Source organism: Sus scrofa, chromosome 1, assembly GCF_000003025.6.
Source record: "Sus scrofa isolate TJ Tabasco breed Duroc chromosome 1, Sscrofa11.1, whole genome shotgun sequence".
Classification (NCBI taxonomy): Eukaryota; Metazoa; Chordata; class Mammalia; order Artiodactyla; family Suidae; genus Sus; species Sus scrofa.
Genome location: NC_010443.5, coordinates 12,045,986 through 12,062,125, shown reverse-complemented (window position 1 = coordinate 12,062,125; position 16,140 = coordinate 12,045,986). Strand labels below are relative to the sequence as shown.

At 36.6% G+C, this 16,140-nt stretch overlaps 1 protein-coding gene across 12 annotated transcripts in view; it reads left to right on the top strand.

Annotated features, from left to right (window-relative positions):
* SCAF8 (SR-related CTD associated factor 8) overlaps positions 1–16,140 on the top strand; it is a 234,328-nt gene that overhangs the window by 60,310 nt on the left and 157,878 nt on the right. For all 12 annotated transcript variants that reach the window (XR_002338279.1, XR_002338280.1, XM_021072026.1 and 9 more), the window contains 9 exons: positions 1,037–1,168; positions 1,672–1,784; positions 3,201–3,394; positions 5,546–5,646; positions 8,418–8,531; positions 9,769–9,925; positions 11,804–11,937; positions 13,653–13,797; positions 15,675–15,743. Coding sequence is in view for 10 of the 12 variants with exons in the window: in XM_021072026.1 (XP_020927685.1) it covers positions 1,037–1,168; positions 1,672–1,784; positions 3,201–3,394; positions 5,546–5,646; positions 8,418–8,531; positions 9,769–9,925; positions 11,804–11,937; positions 13,653–13,797; positions 15,675–15,743 (1,159 nt within the window). In the remaining 2 variants the exon portion in view is untranslated. The remainder of the gene's footprint in view (positions 1–1,036; positions 1,169–1,671; positions 1,785–3,200; positions 3,395–5,545; positions 5,647–8,417; positions 8,532–9,768; positions 9,926–11,803; positions 11,938–13,652; positions 13,798–15,674; positions 15,744–16,140) is intronic.

The window sequence follows — 16,140 nt, the reverse complement described above, 5'->3', positions numbered from 1 at the left end:
ATCTGATACAATTATATATTGCAGTATGACTGCCTCTGTAGTGTTAGCTAACACCTTAATATGTCAAATAATTATCTTTTTTTGGTGGTGGGGACAATTAAGATTTAACCCCTTAGCAACTTTGAAGTTAATAATACAATATTGTTGTCCGTAATCAACAATATTGGTTATATTTCTTTTATAGATAGACCCATTCGGAATTAGGTTCACAATCACAGAGTTTGTAGCAGTTTTGAATTGCTCTTCTTTGATAATTAGTCCAGTCGTTCCCAACTTGTGTACTCCCAGGAATTCTGCACTACCAGGAATTCTTTTTATTAATCTTCAACACCTGTGAGCATGTCTTAGTCATGTTTAACTAGGGAGTCATTTTTTCATGATAATCAGCTTCTCAGTTTTAGTTAACGCCATAATATATGTCACTGCTGATCAGGTTCATACTGATGAGAATCATGTAAGCAGTGTCAGTATATCAACTTGTAATTCTAATCCCAGGGGTAAAAAAAAATTCAAATTTTAGTTTCTATAATTAGGCCCCATGTTTATTAGACTTTCTAAAATGTTTTACATGTCCGAGTACTTCCTAATATTGTTTTGTGATTTCCTAGAAATGCAGGTGGGGAAAGGCCCAAGTTGAGAACTGTTTTTTTAGATTAGTGTTTTTGATATTGGAATTTGAGCTTTGTTTTCCTTCTGCACATGCAGTGTGTAACTTGGTTGTGTATTCATCATTTGTGATACATTCCCTTTATTCTTGATAGTGTATATTTGCCGCAATAAAAATTTGTTTCGAGACCTACTTGATATTACCATTTTATTCCAGTATTACAGTCTCTGTCTGCCTTTTGTGAGGTGTTTTAAGTAAACTTGAATTTATACAAAAGTGTCATTTTAGATTGATCATAAAAGATGTAATACAGGATTTCTTTAGGTGTTTGGCTTCTTTTCAGAAATTTAATTGCGATGTTTGCATGTTTAAATTTTCATTTGTAATATTATTTCCTAATGTTTGTGTGTTCATCTACGTTCTCAATAGGCAACTCCTCAGGATAGTCAAGAAGGAACATTTGGGTCGGAGCATTCTGCGTCACCATCACAAGGAAGCAGTCAGCAGCATTTCCTTGAACCTGAAGCAAATTTAGATGATTCCATAGATATTCAGCAACAGGTAAAAAATAAATATTTTTCTGGGTCATAAATTTTTTAAATTGATTACAGAGAAAATATAAATAGAGTAATTTTTATTTTGTGTAGCATTTTTTTTATGTGTAAAATAATGTCAAGTTGAATGGTTTCCCCCCCACATTAAGCTTCACACTCTAACCTTTTAGTGTTACTGTGGTGATTTTTTTCTTTTTCTTTTTTTTTTTTTAGGGCTGCACCTGCAGCGTGTGGAAATTCTCAGGCTAGGGGTCGAGCTTGCTGCGGGCCTACACCACAGCAGTGAGGGATCTGAGCCACATCTGTAACCTACATCACTGCTCACAGCAGTGCCAGATCCTTTAACCCAAGGAGCGAGGCTAGGATTGAACCCGTGTCCTCATGGATACTACTTGGTTTCGTTACTGCTGAGCTGCAGCGGGAACTCTGGAAAATATTTTTAAGGCAGAATTACCAGTATATATGGAATCTCAACCAGGCATTTTGTTTGCTCTTCTTTTGACTTTCAAGGATATGGATATAGATGAAGGGCAAGATGGAGTGGAAGAGGAGAGCTTCGAACAAGAAGCAAAGAAGGTGGCTGTTCGTTCAAGATCAAGAACACATTCACGATCTCGTTCAAGGTTCTACAGTGTTACTTAAATAGCTATGTGTGAACTTTTAAAATGTTGGCTTTCTTTTTTTTTTTTTTGCTGTCCTTTATTTCTTTGCATCAGGATTAAAGGAAATGTTTTTCTGAGAGTGCATCATATTCTGTCAGAAGGACCATAATTCAGAACTTCGAAAGCAAAATATTTGTTATGTTTTTAATTGCATATAGTTGTGGCCATTTATTTGAATAATTTATGTGAGTCACAGCAGTATTTTAAGACTTAGATTTTCAGTTACACCTGATTTCTGTTAATAATAAAATGATAATACCCAGGCTAGACTATTATTGCCTCTGAACACTTAAATCAAGCTAGAGGAATAGTGTTAGAAATTTCATTGTATTTCTTACATTCCATTCCCTCATTAATACCAAAAATGTTTTTATAAACATTAACCATATTAAACTATTATACAACGTCCTAGAAATGGTTTTCTTTGTGGGCTTTTCACCCTGGCTCATAAGGTACATCAGTGTACATGCTTATTCAATTTTGAGTTGAAGGTGCCTTTTTCTTAACCTGATAAATTTCTTTGGTGCACATATATATTGTTTTGTCATAAACTGTCTTAAAATGTAGTCATTAACCTTTAACACTTCTGTGCCCTATTTTCTACAAATGAATACCCCTGAAAATCTGAACAATAAATGCTGAAAGAGGGGCAGTATCTTCAATGACATTTTTAGTCATTCCTTTTGTGGTTCAAAAACTAAACTTGTATTTACCTCTTGCAAATGAGAGCATGTCACTTCATCTTTTTCCAAACTGCCCTCACTTCGTTGAATTTTACAGTGTTAGTGCCAAAAACATCATTGTCGTAGCAGCACCTCCTTACTAAGTATTGCAAAACAAGTTCAATGGCATATGCTTGACAGGAAAAAAGAAACAGTGTTTCAGTATCATCTTATATTGTAATAAGTCAAGAACAATGAGATTTTAGAAATTGAGAACTTGTAAACAGTATTATATAGTGAACTAATGTTCTGGTAAAAACATTCTGTGGTTTTTAATTTAAAACCTGTTAACATCTTTATCACCTAAAAGATCTTTTTTGTTTGTTTATTTTCTTTGGTCTTTATCATTCCTGTTCTTGGCCCTTGTTTGAAAAATGAATTGGAAGATGCTAAGCAAAAGTGAGACCCTTACTGGAATCTCATCTTTTTTTTCCTCGTGGTTGCGAATAGTCACCCAGATTCAGTAAGAATCATTGCAGACAAACATCTGTGACTAGGGTGGACCTAAGCAGTATATAGATTTCAGAAAATGCATGTTTGATATTTGATTGTACTTAAACATTTCTTAAGAATTAACCCCCCCCACCTAAAAGTTTGAGAAATTTGATAGAAAAATAACATTGCCATTGGAAGTAAAATAAGATTATTTTTATAGATCACCAAGAAAACGAAGGTCTAGGTCGCGATCTGGTTCTCGAAAGCGGAAACACAGAAAGCGATCGCGCTCCCGTTCTAGAGAAAGAAAGAGGAAATCGTCACGTTCATACTCCAGTGAAAGAAGAGCTAGAGAAAGGGAGAAGGAACGGCAGAAAAAGGGGTTACCGCCAATTCGGTCCAAAACATTAAGTGGTGAGTGACGTACTTTTTTTTTTTTTTTTTTTTTAAATTTTTTTTTTGTCTTTTGTTGTTGTTGCTATTTCTTGGGCCGCTCCCGCGGCATATGGAGGTTCCCAGGCTAGGGGTTGAATCGGAGCTGGAGCCACCGGCCTACGCCAGAGCCACAGCAACTCGGGATCCGAGCCGCGTCTGCAACCTACACTACAGCTCACGGCAACGCCGGATCGTTAACCCACTGAGCAAGGGCAGGGACTGAACCCGCAACCTCATGGTTCCTAGTCGGATTCGTTAACCACTGCGCCACGACGGGAACTCCCGAGTGACGTACTTTTACCAAACTTTGGTTTCAGTAAATATTAAGAAAGTAGTTATCTGCTGCAAAGTCTCTTCGTTTTCAGACTAAAGAGTTGAAAACAGTTTTGGTAAGTGAGTAATTTTATTTTCGGTCTCTGTAATGTGATAGGGGAGAAAAGAAAAAGGAATAGCAGTTTCTACTCAGATACTAAAGTCATTGAGAGTTGCCTTTTTTTTTTTTTTTAATACCATTTAGAAAATACAGCTTAAATATTGATTTATAAAGTAGACTAGGTTGTGTCTGTTAATGGGCACATGACTTCTGTGCACAGTGTCGTAATGAATTAATGAACACCAGGTCTGTAAGAATAATTACTATGTTTAAGGCTAATTACGAACTGTATCAGTATTGAAGGAGAGATTCCTATTTCCCTCCCTTATGTTTCTCAATCTATAATGCATGGTTAGAACAAATTTGTAGTAATGGGAATTTGTTTTGAGGAAGACCTAGGGGAGAGTTGACTTGGTAGGCATGTGAGGTACAGGAAAATAAGTTATAATTAGTGCCAAATTCTTCCTAAATGATTCTTAGTAATAGGTTTGTGGTGTTTCATTACAGCAGAAAAAGAAAACTAATACAATTGCCCTTTGAGACTTTGGTTGAATATTAAGTTATGTATGCATAGGGTGAGACTACATAAGACAGAGAACAAATAGCAGGAAAAAAACGATTTCTAGGGATCTGTTAATGATTCCTAAAAGCTCACGCAGGTCTAGAAGGCATTCAGGTTCTGAGCAGCCAAAGCAGAGAGACCTAATTGAAACCCACATTTGGTAGAGATCTTGGAATGGTCACATCGTAGTGTGGGCTGAATTAGCTCTAGAATAAAGCCTGCTCTAGCCTCTGTTGTAGATAAAATATAATGCAAAAGCTGGAAAATAATTTTTTTATGACGTTAACATAAATCTATTTATCTTACAACTCTGCAAATGTCAGCTGTACATATTTTTAAAGTGTCTTCAGGAAAAGGAGATGTTTATGGAGGCACGAATAGTGCAATCAGAAGTCGGCGAGATGTCTTAGGTGTAGCGTTCATTTATTAAAGGGAAGTGGCTTCTGACCCTGAAGTATCCCCAAGTGTTACATGATAGCAAATTAAGGAGTTCTGCTCCAGCCTTTTCTTTTGTGTATCTCCATGCAAATTATTCTTAAGGATATGATGCTGTTTTTATATTTTACTGTTGATTAGGGAGAAACATCACTTAATCATTCTAGCACAGAGAGATAATTTAAGATGCACAAATAGGATTTCAGTTAAAAGTGGCTTTGCAACTTTATTGCACATTAGAATTACCTACAGAATTTTAAAATTCCCAGTTCCCAAAATGGCCATACTCTATACCTTGCATCATGTTTTAGAGTGAGACTCAGATATACACAGGTGATTCATGTATGCTGCCACACTTGAGAATATGTGATAATGCGAGAAGTTGACTTGGCATAGGTGTGAATTGGGTACTTGGTATTTTAGTTGATTTTAAACATAACAAATAAAAATGTCAAGTATTTTAGGCGTTCTCGCTGTGGCAAAGTGAGTTAAGGAACCAGCATTGTCTCTGGCAGCTCAGGTTTAATCCCTGGCCAGCACAGTGGGTAAGGATCCAGCGTTGCCACAGCTGTGGCTCAGATTTGATTTCTGGCCTGGGAACTTCCATATGCCGAGTGTGCAGCCAAAAAGAAAAAAAAATTTTTTTAAAATACACGATCTTAATTTTAATTTATTATTGTTACTAGTGCCTTTTCCCCAGCTGCTTGAAAGAAGTAACTGTCCATGTGATTTAGGCCTTTTGTCTCTTCTGTCTTGACAGTGTGCAGTACTACTCTGTGGGTTGGTCAGGTAGACAAGAAGGCAACACAGCAGGACTTAACTAACCTGTTTGAAGAGTTTGGACAGATCGAATCCATTAATGTAAGTATCAATTCTTAAATAATAGTTTATGGTTAAAAAAAATATGGAGTTTTCAACATTACCTTGGTTCCTAATTAGCCCAGGAATAGCTACCTTTAATCACATCTTTATAAGGATTATTTAATTCTAATCATTTTTGTGTTTATTCCATTGCTCTTGATCTCCTTACTTAATTACTTTTGCTCTTTTTAATGGAATTCTAACAAAATATTCTTAGGGGTTTTATAGCAGCGTAGTGGCATTTGATTCCTAAAAGCATTGAAATGTTTGGAGTTCCTGTCGTGGCTCAGCAGAAACAAACCTGAGTATGAAGTGGCAGGTTCAATTCCTGGCCCCGCTCAGTGGGTTAAGGATCTGGCATTGCATTGAGCTGTGGTGTGGGTCGCAGACATGGCTTGAATCCCCACGGCTGTGGTGCAGGCCAGCAGCTGCAGCTCCAGTTTGACCCCTAGCCTGGGAACCCTCATATGCTGTGGGTGTAGCCCTAAAAAGCAAAAAAAAAAAAAAATTGAATGTTTGAGTTAGCAAGAGTCTTATGTGTGATCTGGTTTAATTACTTTTTATTTTTTTGGTAATGAACATGAAGAAGCTGAGTTAGAATTGTAATCACCTGCACATGAGCACATAGGCAGTGGTAGAGACACAACTGGACTTGAGGTCCAGTTTGTCAGCCTCTTCCCTCCCTTTCTCTGTCTGTCCTTCTCAGAGCAAACCTGAGGCAAGAAAACCCATGTGGCCAGGGCATCTCCAGTGACTTGAACGTAACTCACTCCTGGGCTTTATTCTTTCAGTGGATTCTAATCCTCTGAGCATTTTCTTCCTGAAGGGCTGTTGTTTTTCCTTTTGGGCTAAAACTAAGTAATGAAATGTTTCATCATTATTTATTTGTTTGAGGAGATTTATAATTCATTAACTCTCTGGTTCTACTCACCATTAATGTACTTTTATGTCTGTTGGATCTTTTTATCATTATTTACTTGGAAATTGGCTGGTTCTCCTTTCTAGTCTTAGATTCCTTATATTCCCAACATTTCTTACGTGACCAAACTTGACTTATTGATACTAATAACAGCACTCTTTATTTAAATTGAATTTGGTTATTTTGTATTTTGTTTTCAACTATGTAGGCTCTTCTTGGAGCCCCACAAGAAGCTGTTTATGTAGTTAAGATGTTGTTTTACCAGTGAGGAACCCACATGATTTGACTGAGTTACATGGATGATAAATAGTGGATTGGCTAATAAATAATAGGCGATAGGTTGAGTGTTTCAACTTCAGTATTTCAAATTCGTGTTTTTACACCATGAAAGTATTAGAGGCTTCTCTTTTTGTCTTTTTAAATTTCACCTGTCAGAACATAAGTAATCTTTCAGAGTCTGTGACCACATAACCTCTAAAATTTTTTCTGATTTTCTCTACTTTTAAACTAGTGGTTCTCAGCTCTAGCTGCATGTCATTTAGTTTGAGAAAATTTGGATATCGGTGGTCATTATCTTTAGATTAAAGATTGTTATCAAAGTACCGTAATTACATAGGCGATTTTGATGCAAAGCTAGGAATAACTGCTCTGGACACATCCTGAATCCAAGTAGCATTTTGGATTTTCACATTCCTTATGACATTTGTAGTCTTTCTTTTGCTGCAGTCATTTGGACATTAGTTTGCATTGTCTCCCCCTTCTTGTGTGTTAGCTTTTAAGAGCGTAGTAGTTGCAAGTAATAGGCACTAAGTTACGTTGTGAACTGAAGTGTACTGAATGGCTAAAGATAAAAATCAAGGATTTGAAAAATTGATGGGAGATGTATAAACCTTTCACTTGGTTTTGGGGGAGCTTGAAGACAAAGAAAAGTCCATTAGATCTAGCATTTAGTAGGTCATTAGCTTGAAGAAAATATTTTCAGTGGGTTGCAAAGGGGTTGGATCTGCATTATGAGAGATGTAAGGGTTTAGATAGACTGCTCTTTTGAAAAATTTGCTATTAAAGTGACAGCTTGAAATATTAGACTGAGGGAAGGGTTGTTTTGACAACTAGAGCTTATTATGTATTGAGTACTAATAAAGTGATAGAATACCTTTTGAGTTCTTCAAAAATAAGCTGAAATGCTCTGTATTTTTCTGAATTAATACATTAAAGATAATTTTATATCTGTAGACTGTAGAATAGTTAAATACTTTGTAAATAAAACTCTTGAGATTACAGTGAAGCTGTCTTCCTATTTATTATTTATGTTAAAACCTTTGTCCAGAGATACTTGGACAAAATTAAGTTTTATAAAATAGAAAAATGTTAATTTTACCATTTGTTGTTGTAGATTTTAGGTTTTCTATTAAGGATAAGAAACTTACTCAAAACAAAAATCCTTCTCACATTACTCAGCATGACACTTCCAACTTAAATGCTACTGTGAATAAATTGTACACCTTCAAATGTGCTGGCCATAAAGTGTTATTTTCCTTTTACCTGGTGGTATTATATGCATGTAATTACACATAGTTTTATCTGTTCTTCATTGTGTATTAAAGTTTTAAGATGTGTAGATAGTCAAGATTTCACATGTATAACATGGTTTATAAGAAGAGACCCAACTTGTTTTTGAGTTTCTTTTAAACGAAGTGATTGTGCGCGAATTACGCCAGTAAACGGATAGCTGGAGGACGAAAAGGGGAAACAGTTCAGTGTTAGGAGCCAGTGTTCTATGCCAAAACCATAAAATGCCAGAAGTGAATTGGCCTCCTTATACCCTTTCTAAAGAAAAAAATTTTTTTAATAGATGATTCCTCCCAGGGGCTGTGCTTATGTCTGCATGGTTCATCGACAAGATGCATTTCGGGCTCTTCAGAAACTCAGTTCCGGATCGTATAAAATTGGCTCCAAGGTCATTAAGGTGAGATTAAGGGCACCTCCTTGTGTTTTATTGGATTCTTAGAATGTTTCATCTAATTCATCTTCTTTTTTAATGTTATGGGCAAACCCTCAGAGAAATTTATTGTTTCGCTGAGTTCCCATTGTGGCTCAGTGGTAATGAACCCTAGCATCCATGAGGATGTGGGTTCGATCCCTGGCCTCGCTGAGTGGGTTAAGGATCTGGCGTTGCCATGAGCTGTGTTGTAGGTCACAGATGTGGCTTGCATCTGGCTTTGATTGCTGTGGTTGTGGCATAGTCTGGCAGCTGCAGCTCTGATTTGACCCCTAGCCTGGGAACTTCCATATGCCGCACATCCAGCCCTTAAAAAAAAATTTTAAAAATGGCAAGAAGGAAATTTAATTATTTTAGTATTGTTGAATTGTAAAATTAGCTGCAGGTAAAACCAAAACCTTACTCAAACAGTTCTTTGAAACCACACATGCACAGTTCTCATAGTCAACCAGGCACCATTTTATGTGAACTATTTTGTTTTTACAAGTTCATATTCCATTCACTCCTTCCCAGTGCTTCCTAAGCCTACCCCTTAATTCTGTTATTAATGTCTCCTTTTTAACGTCTCATACAGCTGAAGGGTTTATGTAAAAGTATATTTTTATTTTCCTACTAGTCTTTACACTGAGTATATTTTTGGTGTGTTTTTCCATTTTTACTTTTTGTAACTAATTTACATTTTGTTTCTGCTATTTGAAGATAATTTATTCCACCAGTTTTTGCAACTGAATTAAATATATTAACTACTTTCAAGGGAGTTAATATATCTGTGCTTTGTCATTTTATGGTGGAGAGTTTCTCTGCTAAACTAAAGCGTCACTGGTTTCCCCTTTTCTGGAGTAGCAAGATTTTATTTAAATTAACTATTCTAATTATTACTAATATAGATTGACACCTTTTGTGGTGAAAAGTAGATTTGGATTATTTCTGGAACTGTATTGTTTTAAAGTCTTAATAAGAAATGGAAATAAACTCCATGTTATAAATAACATCACTGTCTAATGGAGGTTTTATTTTACAAACAAAATCGGAAGATGTACGGAAAAAATTTCCTTGCCTAGTGTTATTCGGGCAGTGATGCTTTGCCTGTTCAATTGATTTTTAAGACTAATTTTATTTGCATTTACATTGTTGGTATATAATTTTGTATGTTTTGCCTTGTTTTTACATGAACTTTCTTTTTTCTTCACCTTATTTTTGGTAGATCGCTTGGGCTTTAAACAAAGGTGTAAAAACAGAATACAAACAATTCTGGGATGTGGATCTTGGAGTTACGTATATACCATGGGAAAAAGTTAAAGTGGATGACTTGGAAGGTTTTGCAGAAGGAGGCATGATTGATCAGGAAACTGTAAATACTGGTAAGAACACCAGCGATGGTTTTGTTGTTTAAAAATACGTGTATGCCTGAAAAGATGTAATTGATAAGAGTTTTATATGATAGGATGAATTGTGTTTACTTCCTTGACTCTCTCCACCCCACCTCATGCAAAAGAGGGGGAAAAAATGAAACATTATCCTGTCCAGTGGATGTGCTTAACGGACTTTATAAGTTTCAGGGTATCGATAATGTTCTGGAACTCTGGCAGTGTAGCATTTTTTCATATTTGTCTTTCAAAAACTCTCAGTCTTTGAGAGATTTGTATATATGGAGGCTTTTTTAAGCTAATTATTTCTAATGAGACTGGGGATTTAGGAAGTTTCTTTAAAAAACTTCGTAGATTATTTTGATTAGTATCTATGTTGAGAATGGCAGGAATAGACTTTTAGAGAGCTGCAGTTCAGATTCATGCAGTTCTAGAAAGCTTATAACCAAATGATAATCCAGGCTGTTCTTTTTAAAAGTTTGTCTTTGTTTTTTAAAATTTTGTTTTAAATTAACAGAATGATTAGCAGTTACAACCAATAAGAAATCTTAAAATGGATACTTAGAAAAGGATTGAAATATGATGTCTACCTTATTTCTTTACATCTTAGCTCTTCTACCAAAAGTAGCTAATTTTCAGAATAGTATTTTTGTTCTCAAGCTGATGCATGTATTTTCAAACACTTTTTCAGTTTTTTTTCTTGTCATTCTCTCTGTCTCTCTCCCACTCTCTTTTTGATGGATGCTCCTCCAGAACATTTATTCATTCAGAAAAATACTTGTTTTTACTGTGTGCCAAGTATAATTTTAGTGACTGGGATTATGCCAGCGAGGCAAACAGACCAAAATCCGTAAGGAGTGTACATTGTAGAACAGGGGTTGACAGCCTTTAACAGCCCATTAGCCAGGCCTTACTGGCAGCTCGTTCTGTAATAGAGTTTTATTGAAACATAGCCGTGCTCAGTTGTGTTTATCTATTGCATATGACTTTTTAAAATTCAGTCAGTAGAGTCACTGTAACAGGTCACATGGCCCCCAAAGTCTAAAATACTTAAAATAGGAAAAGTTTGCCAATCCATGTTCTCGTGGAGAAAAACGAATGATAAAATAAACTTGATAATTTCGAAGAGTTTTGAGGAAACATGGAACGGGGGTGGGCAGTATGGGTTCGGAGCTGTTGCAGTATTAAGTGGTTGAAGAAGGTCTAATAGGAGAAGGTGATGCTCCGAGAGGTGAGATATACGACTCTCTGGGGAAAGAGCCTTTCATACAGAGAGAACAGCAAGGGCACCATCTCTTACAAATCATGAGAAACAGACAACACCATGAGACTGGTATGGCTTGAGTTTGGTGGGGCGTGCGTAGTGGGAGCTGACGTCAGAGAGGTACAGAGGGGCAGAGTCCTGTAAAGTCTTACTGGTCATTCTAATGACTTTGAGAGAGGTGAAGAACCTTTGGAGGAACCTTTGGAGCTTCTTTGTTCTATTTTTGCATAGCCTTATTTTCAGAAAGATTTTCTGTATTGGGTCAGTACTTCCTTGTTGGTCTCCTCTTGAACCTTGTGACAAAATAAAGAACAAGGATGGTCTTTGAGATATATACCTATTTTGTCCCTTTAAAGTGTTTTCTCTAGAATAAATATTTTAGTGTCTCTGATTTGTACCTTGTGTCATGCTGGTTTGAACTCTTTAGTATCCTAATCAGATTTATCTTGGTAAAACCAAATAGGTTGGCACCTATAGTTGTGGACATGTCTTTAAACATGCGCCAGGGTAGTCGAGGGGCTATGCAGACATCAAATAAATATATACATAAAAACAAAATGAAAAGTTGCACCTATTCCGAGGAAATCAGTTTCACATATTTTGTTTAGAGTGGGAAACTGTGAAAAGCTCAGAACCGGTTAAAGAGACGGTCCAGACGACTCAGAGCCCCCCTCCAGTTGAAAAGGAAACAGTGGTCACGACCCAGGCAGAGGTTTTCCCTCCGCCTGTTGCTATGTTACAGGTTAGTGCCGTTTTTGTTATTGCTTAATGTGTTTTCTTACATTTCTGTTTTTGTTCGTGTGTTTACTTTATAAAACATGTAGGGAGTTCCCTGGTGGCCTAGTGATGAGGGATCTGGTGTTATCACTGCTATGGCTCAGGTTCAGTCCCTAGCCTGGGAACTTCCACATGCTGCAGGCGTGGCTAAAATAAATAAATAAGTAAAATAAGACTTGGAGGAAATTGTCCAAAAGGGATTAATATTAAATACAAGCATTTTTGAAAACTTCATTTTAGAAAAGAGTTCATATTTAAATGTTCATTTATTGAACAAATATTTGTTGATTGCCTGGTCTGCATGCAGCAGGCGCTGTCCTAGGCACCTGGGATATGGATACATCGGTGAAAAAAGAAACAAACACAAATCCCTGCCCTCATGGAGCTTTTGTTTTCAATAGGGGAGACAGAAGATAGAAGTTGATTAAATGATGTGGGAGGGAAAAGGTAGTGAAAGGACCATCAGGAGTGTCTGGGTAGCCACTTCAATAAAATGGTCAAGATGGACTTAATTAAGAACATGGCGTTTGAGCCACAAGTTAAAGGTGCTGAGGCAGTTAACTGTGTGGCTGTCTGAAGAACAGTGGAGGCCAAGGGAATAAGCAGTGCACAGGCCCGGGCCGGGAGTGAGCGGCAGCTTAGTGCAAGTGAGACCTCTAGAGGGACTTTGGTTTTCACCCAGCCAAGATGGGAAGAAAGGAGCGACTTGATCTGGCTTAGAGTTTTGAAGTCTTACACTGGCAGCTGCTCTGAGAATGGTGTAGTGCACATTGGTAAAAGCAGGGAGGCCAGTTAAAAGACAGTTGCAACAATCCAGATGAGAGGAGCTGGTGGCTCAGACGGGACTGATAGCATGGAGGCAGCAGAACGTTGTCAGATACTAAGTGTATTTCTGATAGTTTGACAAAGAACAGGGGCAAAATTTTGGGTCTGAGAAATTAGAAAGACGAAGTTAACCATTATCTGAGAATGGGAAATTCTGTGGGAAGTGTGGTTTGAGGAAGGACAGTTGGGAATTCAGTTTTTGTGTGTGAAGTTTGAACTTTCTAGACAACAAAGTTGAGGTGTTGAAAAGACCATTGATATAATTTGAGCTTTAGGGGAGAAGAATAGCCACAGTGCAGACAAACATTTGGGGATTATTGTACTTAGGATGAATAAAAGAATTTATGCTTCTGAGTAGAAAACAAATTAATGAGAAATTTGAGCCATTTTAAAGCTTTCGGTGACATACTGCCTGATGGTGATTAGATCACATAACACGGCTAGATATAATAAACTTAGTGGGACATGGCAGTTTAAAATTGAGCATGACAGGAGTTCCCTGGTGGCCTGGTGGTTAAGAATTCAGTGTTGTCACTGCTATGGCTCAGGTTCGATTCCAGGCCCAGGAACTTCTGCATGCCACAGGAGCAGCCTACATAATTAATTAGTTATTAATTGAGCATGATATTTGCTATTCATGAAGGTGCCCATTATTTTATGTCATTTGAATATGAGATTTCACGATCTCCATATATACTCTCTGTTGAAAAATACTGCCTTGGGTTCTTACCTTAGGTTCACTTACAAGAATCCAGAAAGGAAAAAAAAAAAGAAACAAATAATTCATCTTTGGTTGTTCTAAGATATAATCACTGCAAGTGGATAAAACGATACATTTTATTTTCTACCCACAAGATTCCAGTAGCTCCAGCAGTGCCTGCAGTTAGTTTAGTCCCACCAGCATTTCCTGTGTCAATGCCAGTTCCTCCTCCTGGATTCAGTCCAATTCCTCCACCTCCTTTTCTCCGAGCAAGTTTTAACCCTTCACAACCACCTCCTGGTAAGAAACTTTCATCTTATTATTTTAACCCTATTTAGAATGCTATTTAAATTGTTCATCTTCCAGGCTTAAATGCTGTATATGGCGCAGTGATTCTCAAACCTCAGATTACATCCAAATTACCGGGAGGGCCTTAGAGCACAGATTGCTGGGCCCAGCCTCTTTCTGAGTCAGCGGGACTGAGGTGGGGCAGGACAGTTGCACGCCTAACAAGTTCCTGACTGACAACTGCCCGACTGATGCCCGTTGTTGGAGGACCGCACTTCACAAAGCACTGACAGAGAAGAGAAATGGAATCCTTTAAAAATCATTGAAATGCTCTTAAAATAATTTGTGTTGAAGTTTCCATATCAGAGTGCTCTGTAGTTATTCATCAGAAAGAATGTGTTAAGTTGTATAAATTGGTCCTCTTAAAAATCATTAGATTTCAGTTTTGACATTAGAGATGATATCTTAAAGTGCTAATTGAATTCACAGTACTTATTTTGACCTAGTAAATTATTGATAAAAGTTCTTTGAATCAGTGTTTAAAGGTAAAAACTAGATTAACACATATCAATTAAGTATAAATAATTACTTGCATAACTTAGAACTTTTAGTATTAGATCATAGGTTTAGAAGAATAGGGAGAGACAATACAAGAGATCAAATGATATATATTGTTTTTCAGAACTGTTTTGAACTTTATATGTTATTTGCATATTATAGAAAAGAATTACAGAATCGATTTCTGTAATTTAAGTTTTTAGCCACTGATAGAGTTCAGCAGGGACAAAAAGTAAATTCACCATCTGAGAATGGTTGTAATTTGTCATGTTATGTAAAATTTTAAATTACAGTTTGATACATAATTTGTAGTTGATATAGATTTTTGTAAGAACTTTATCTTTTTATATTTCAGATATTGGCAAATTGTTCTTGTCTGACACCATCTGTGTTTATGATTTAAAATTAAGATTTTTTTCAGAAGATATTTTTAAATTAAAAACCATACCATATGGATTTTTTAGCATTCATTTCTTGAAAATCACGTATCTGTATTTTTCATTATTTTTAGCCACTATTTTCTAAAAGGACTTTAGCAGTAGCTCTGTTTTTGTCTTTTAGGGCTGCACCTGCAGCATATGGAGGTTCCCAGGCTAGGGGTCAAATTGAAGCTGTAGCCCCCGGCCTACGCCACAGCTACAGCACTGCAGGATCTGAGCCGCGTCTGCAACCTACACCACAGCTCATGGCAACACGGGATCCTTAACCCACTGAGCAAGGCCAGGGATCGAACCTGTGTCTTCATGGATGCTAGTCGGGTTCATTAACCACTGAGCCATGGTGGGAACTTCCAGGTCTGTATTTAAAAAATGCAAGGAAGCAGGTTTATAGTTTGATTATCTGATATTTAAAACCATAAAACAGACAATATTAAATTTTTTTTTAGTTTTTATTAAGATTTCAATACTCAGAACAAAATATAGTGATACTCAAGGTTAATGAAAATCATCTGATCTAGTGAGTAAACAGCATATATATATATCAAACAAATACAATATAGCACATTTTACAGAAGTCATTATTGCAGCTTGAAATAAATGTTTACCTACTCATGCAGTCACCACACTAACATAAACAGGTTGTCTGGCTTGAATTAATCTTTGATACTTACAGCTTCATAGACCACAGGATTTAAACAAATGAGTAAAATAGATAAGCTCATGTTAAGAATCATAAAAGTAATTTTTTATATGGAAAATATATTCAAATGTGAGGTTTAGTAGTGACTGTTTTAAGACTGTAGAATTTCATTTAATAACTGTTGAAATCTTTGATTTAAAGGAAAGTAACTTTTTTTGTTATTTTATTTTTGGTCTCTTTTTCCCATGTAGGTTTCATGCCACCTCCAGTTCCACCACCTGTTGTACCACCACCTACTATCCCACCAGTAGTACCAACATGTGAGTTTTCTACCTGAAGAATTTTCTTGGAGTTCCCTTTGTGGCGCAGTGAGTTAAGGATCTGGTGTTGCCTCAGCTGTGATGCAGGTCACAGCTGTGGCTGGAATTCAGTCCCTGGCCCAGGAACTTCCATATGCTGCCAGTGTGGCCAAAAAAGAAAAGGATGTTTTCTTTACCTATGGTAGTGTTAATAATACATGTCGGTTCTCATTCTTGTGACGTACTGTTAATCTTTTTATTCTCAGAGTATTCAGACAAATGCATTTTTTTGTTAAATGCTTTGTAACAAAGTTGTCCATATTCAGATTTGCCGTATTATGATTGTTTTATTTTAATCAAAAGCCAGAGAAGGGTTCTTACATGGTATTTGTGTGGGGATTTTTTGTTTGTTTTGTGT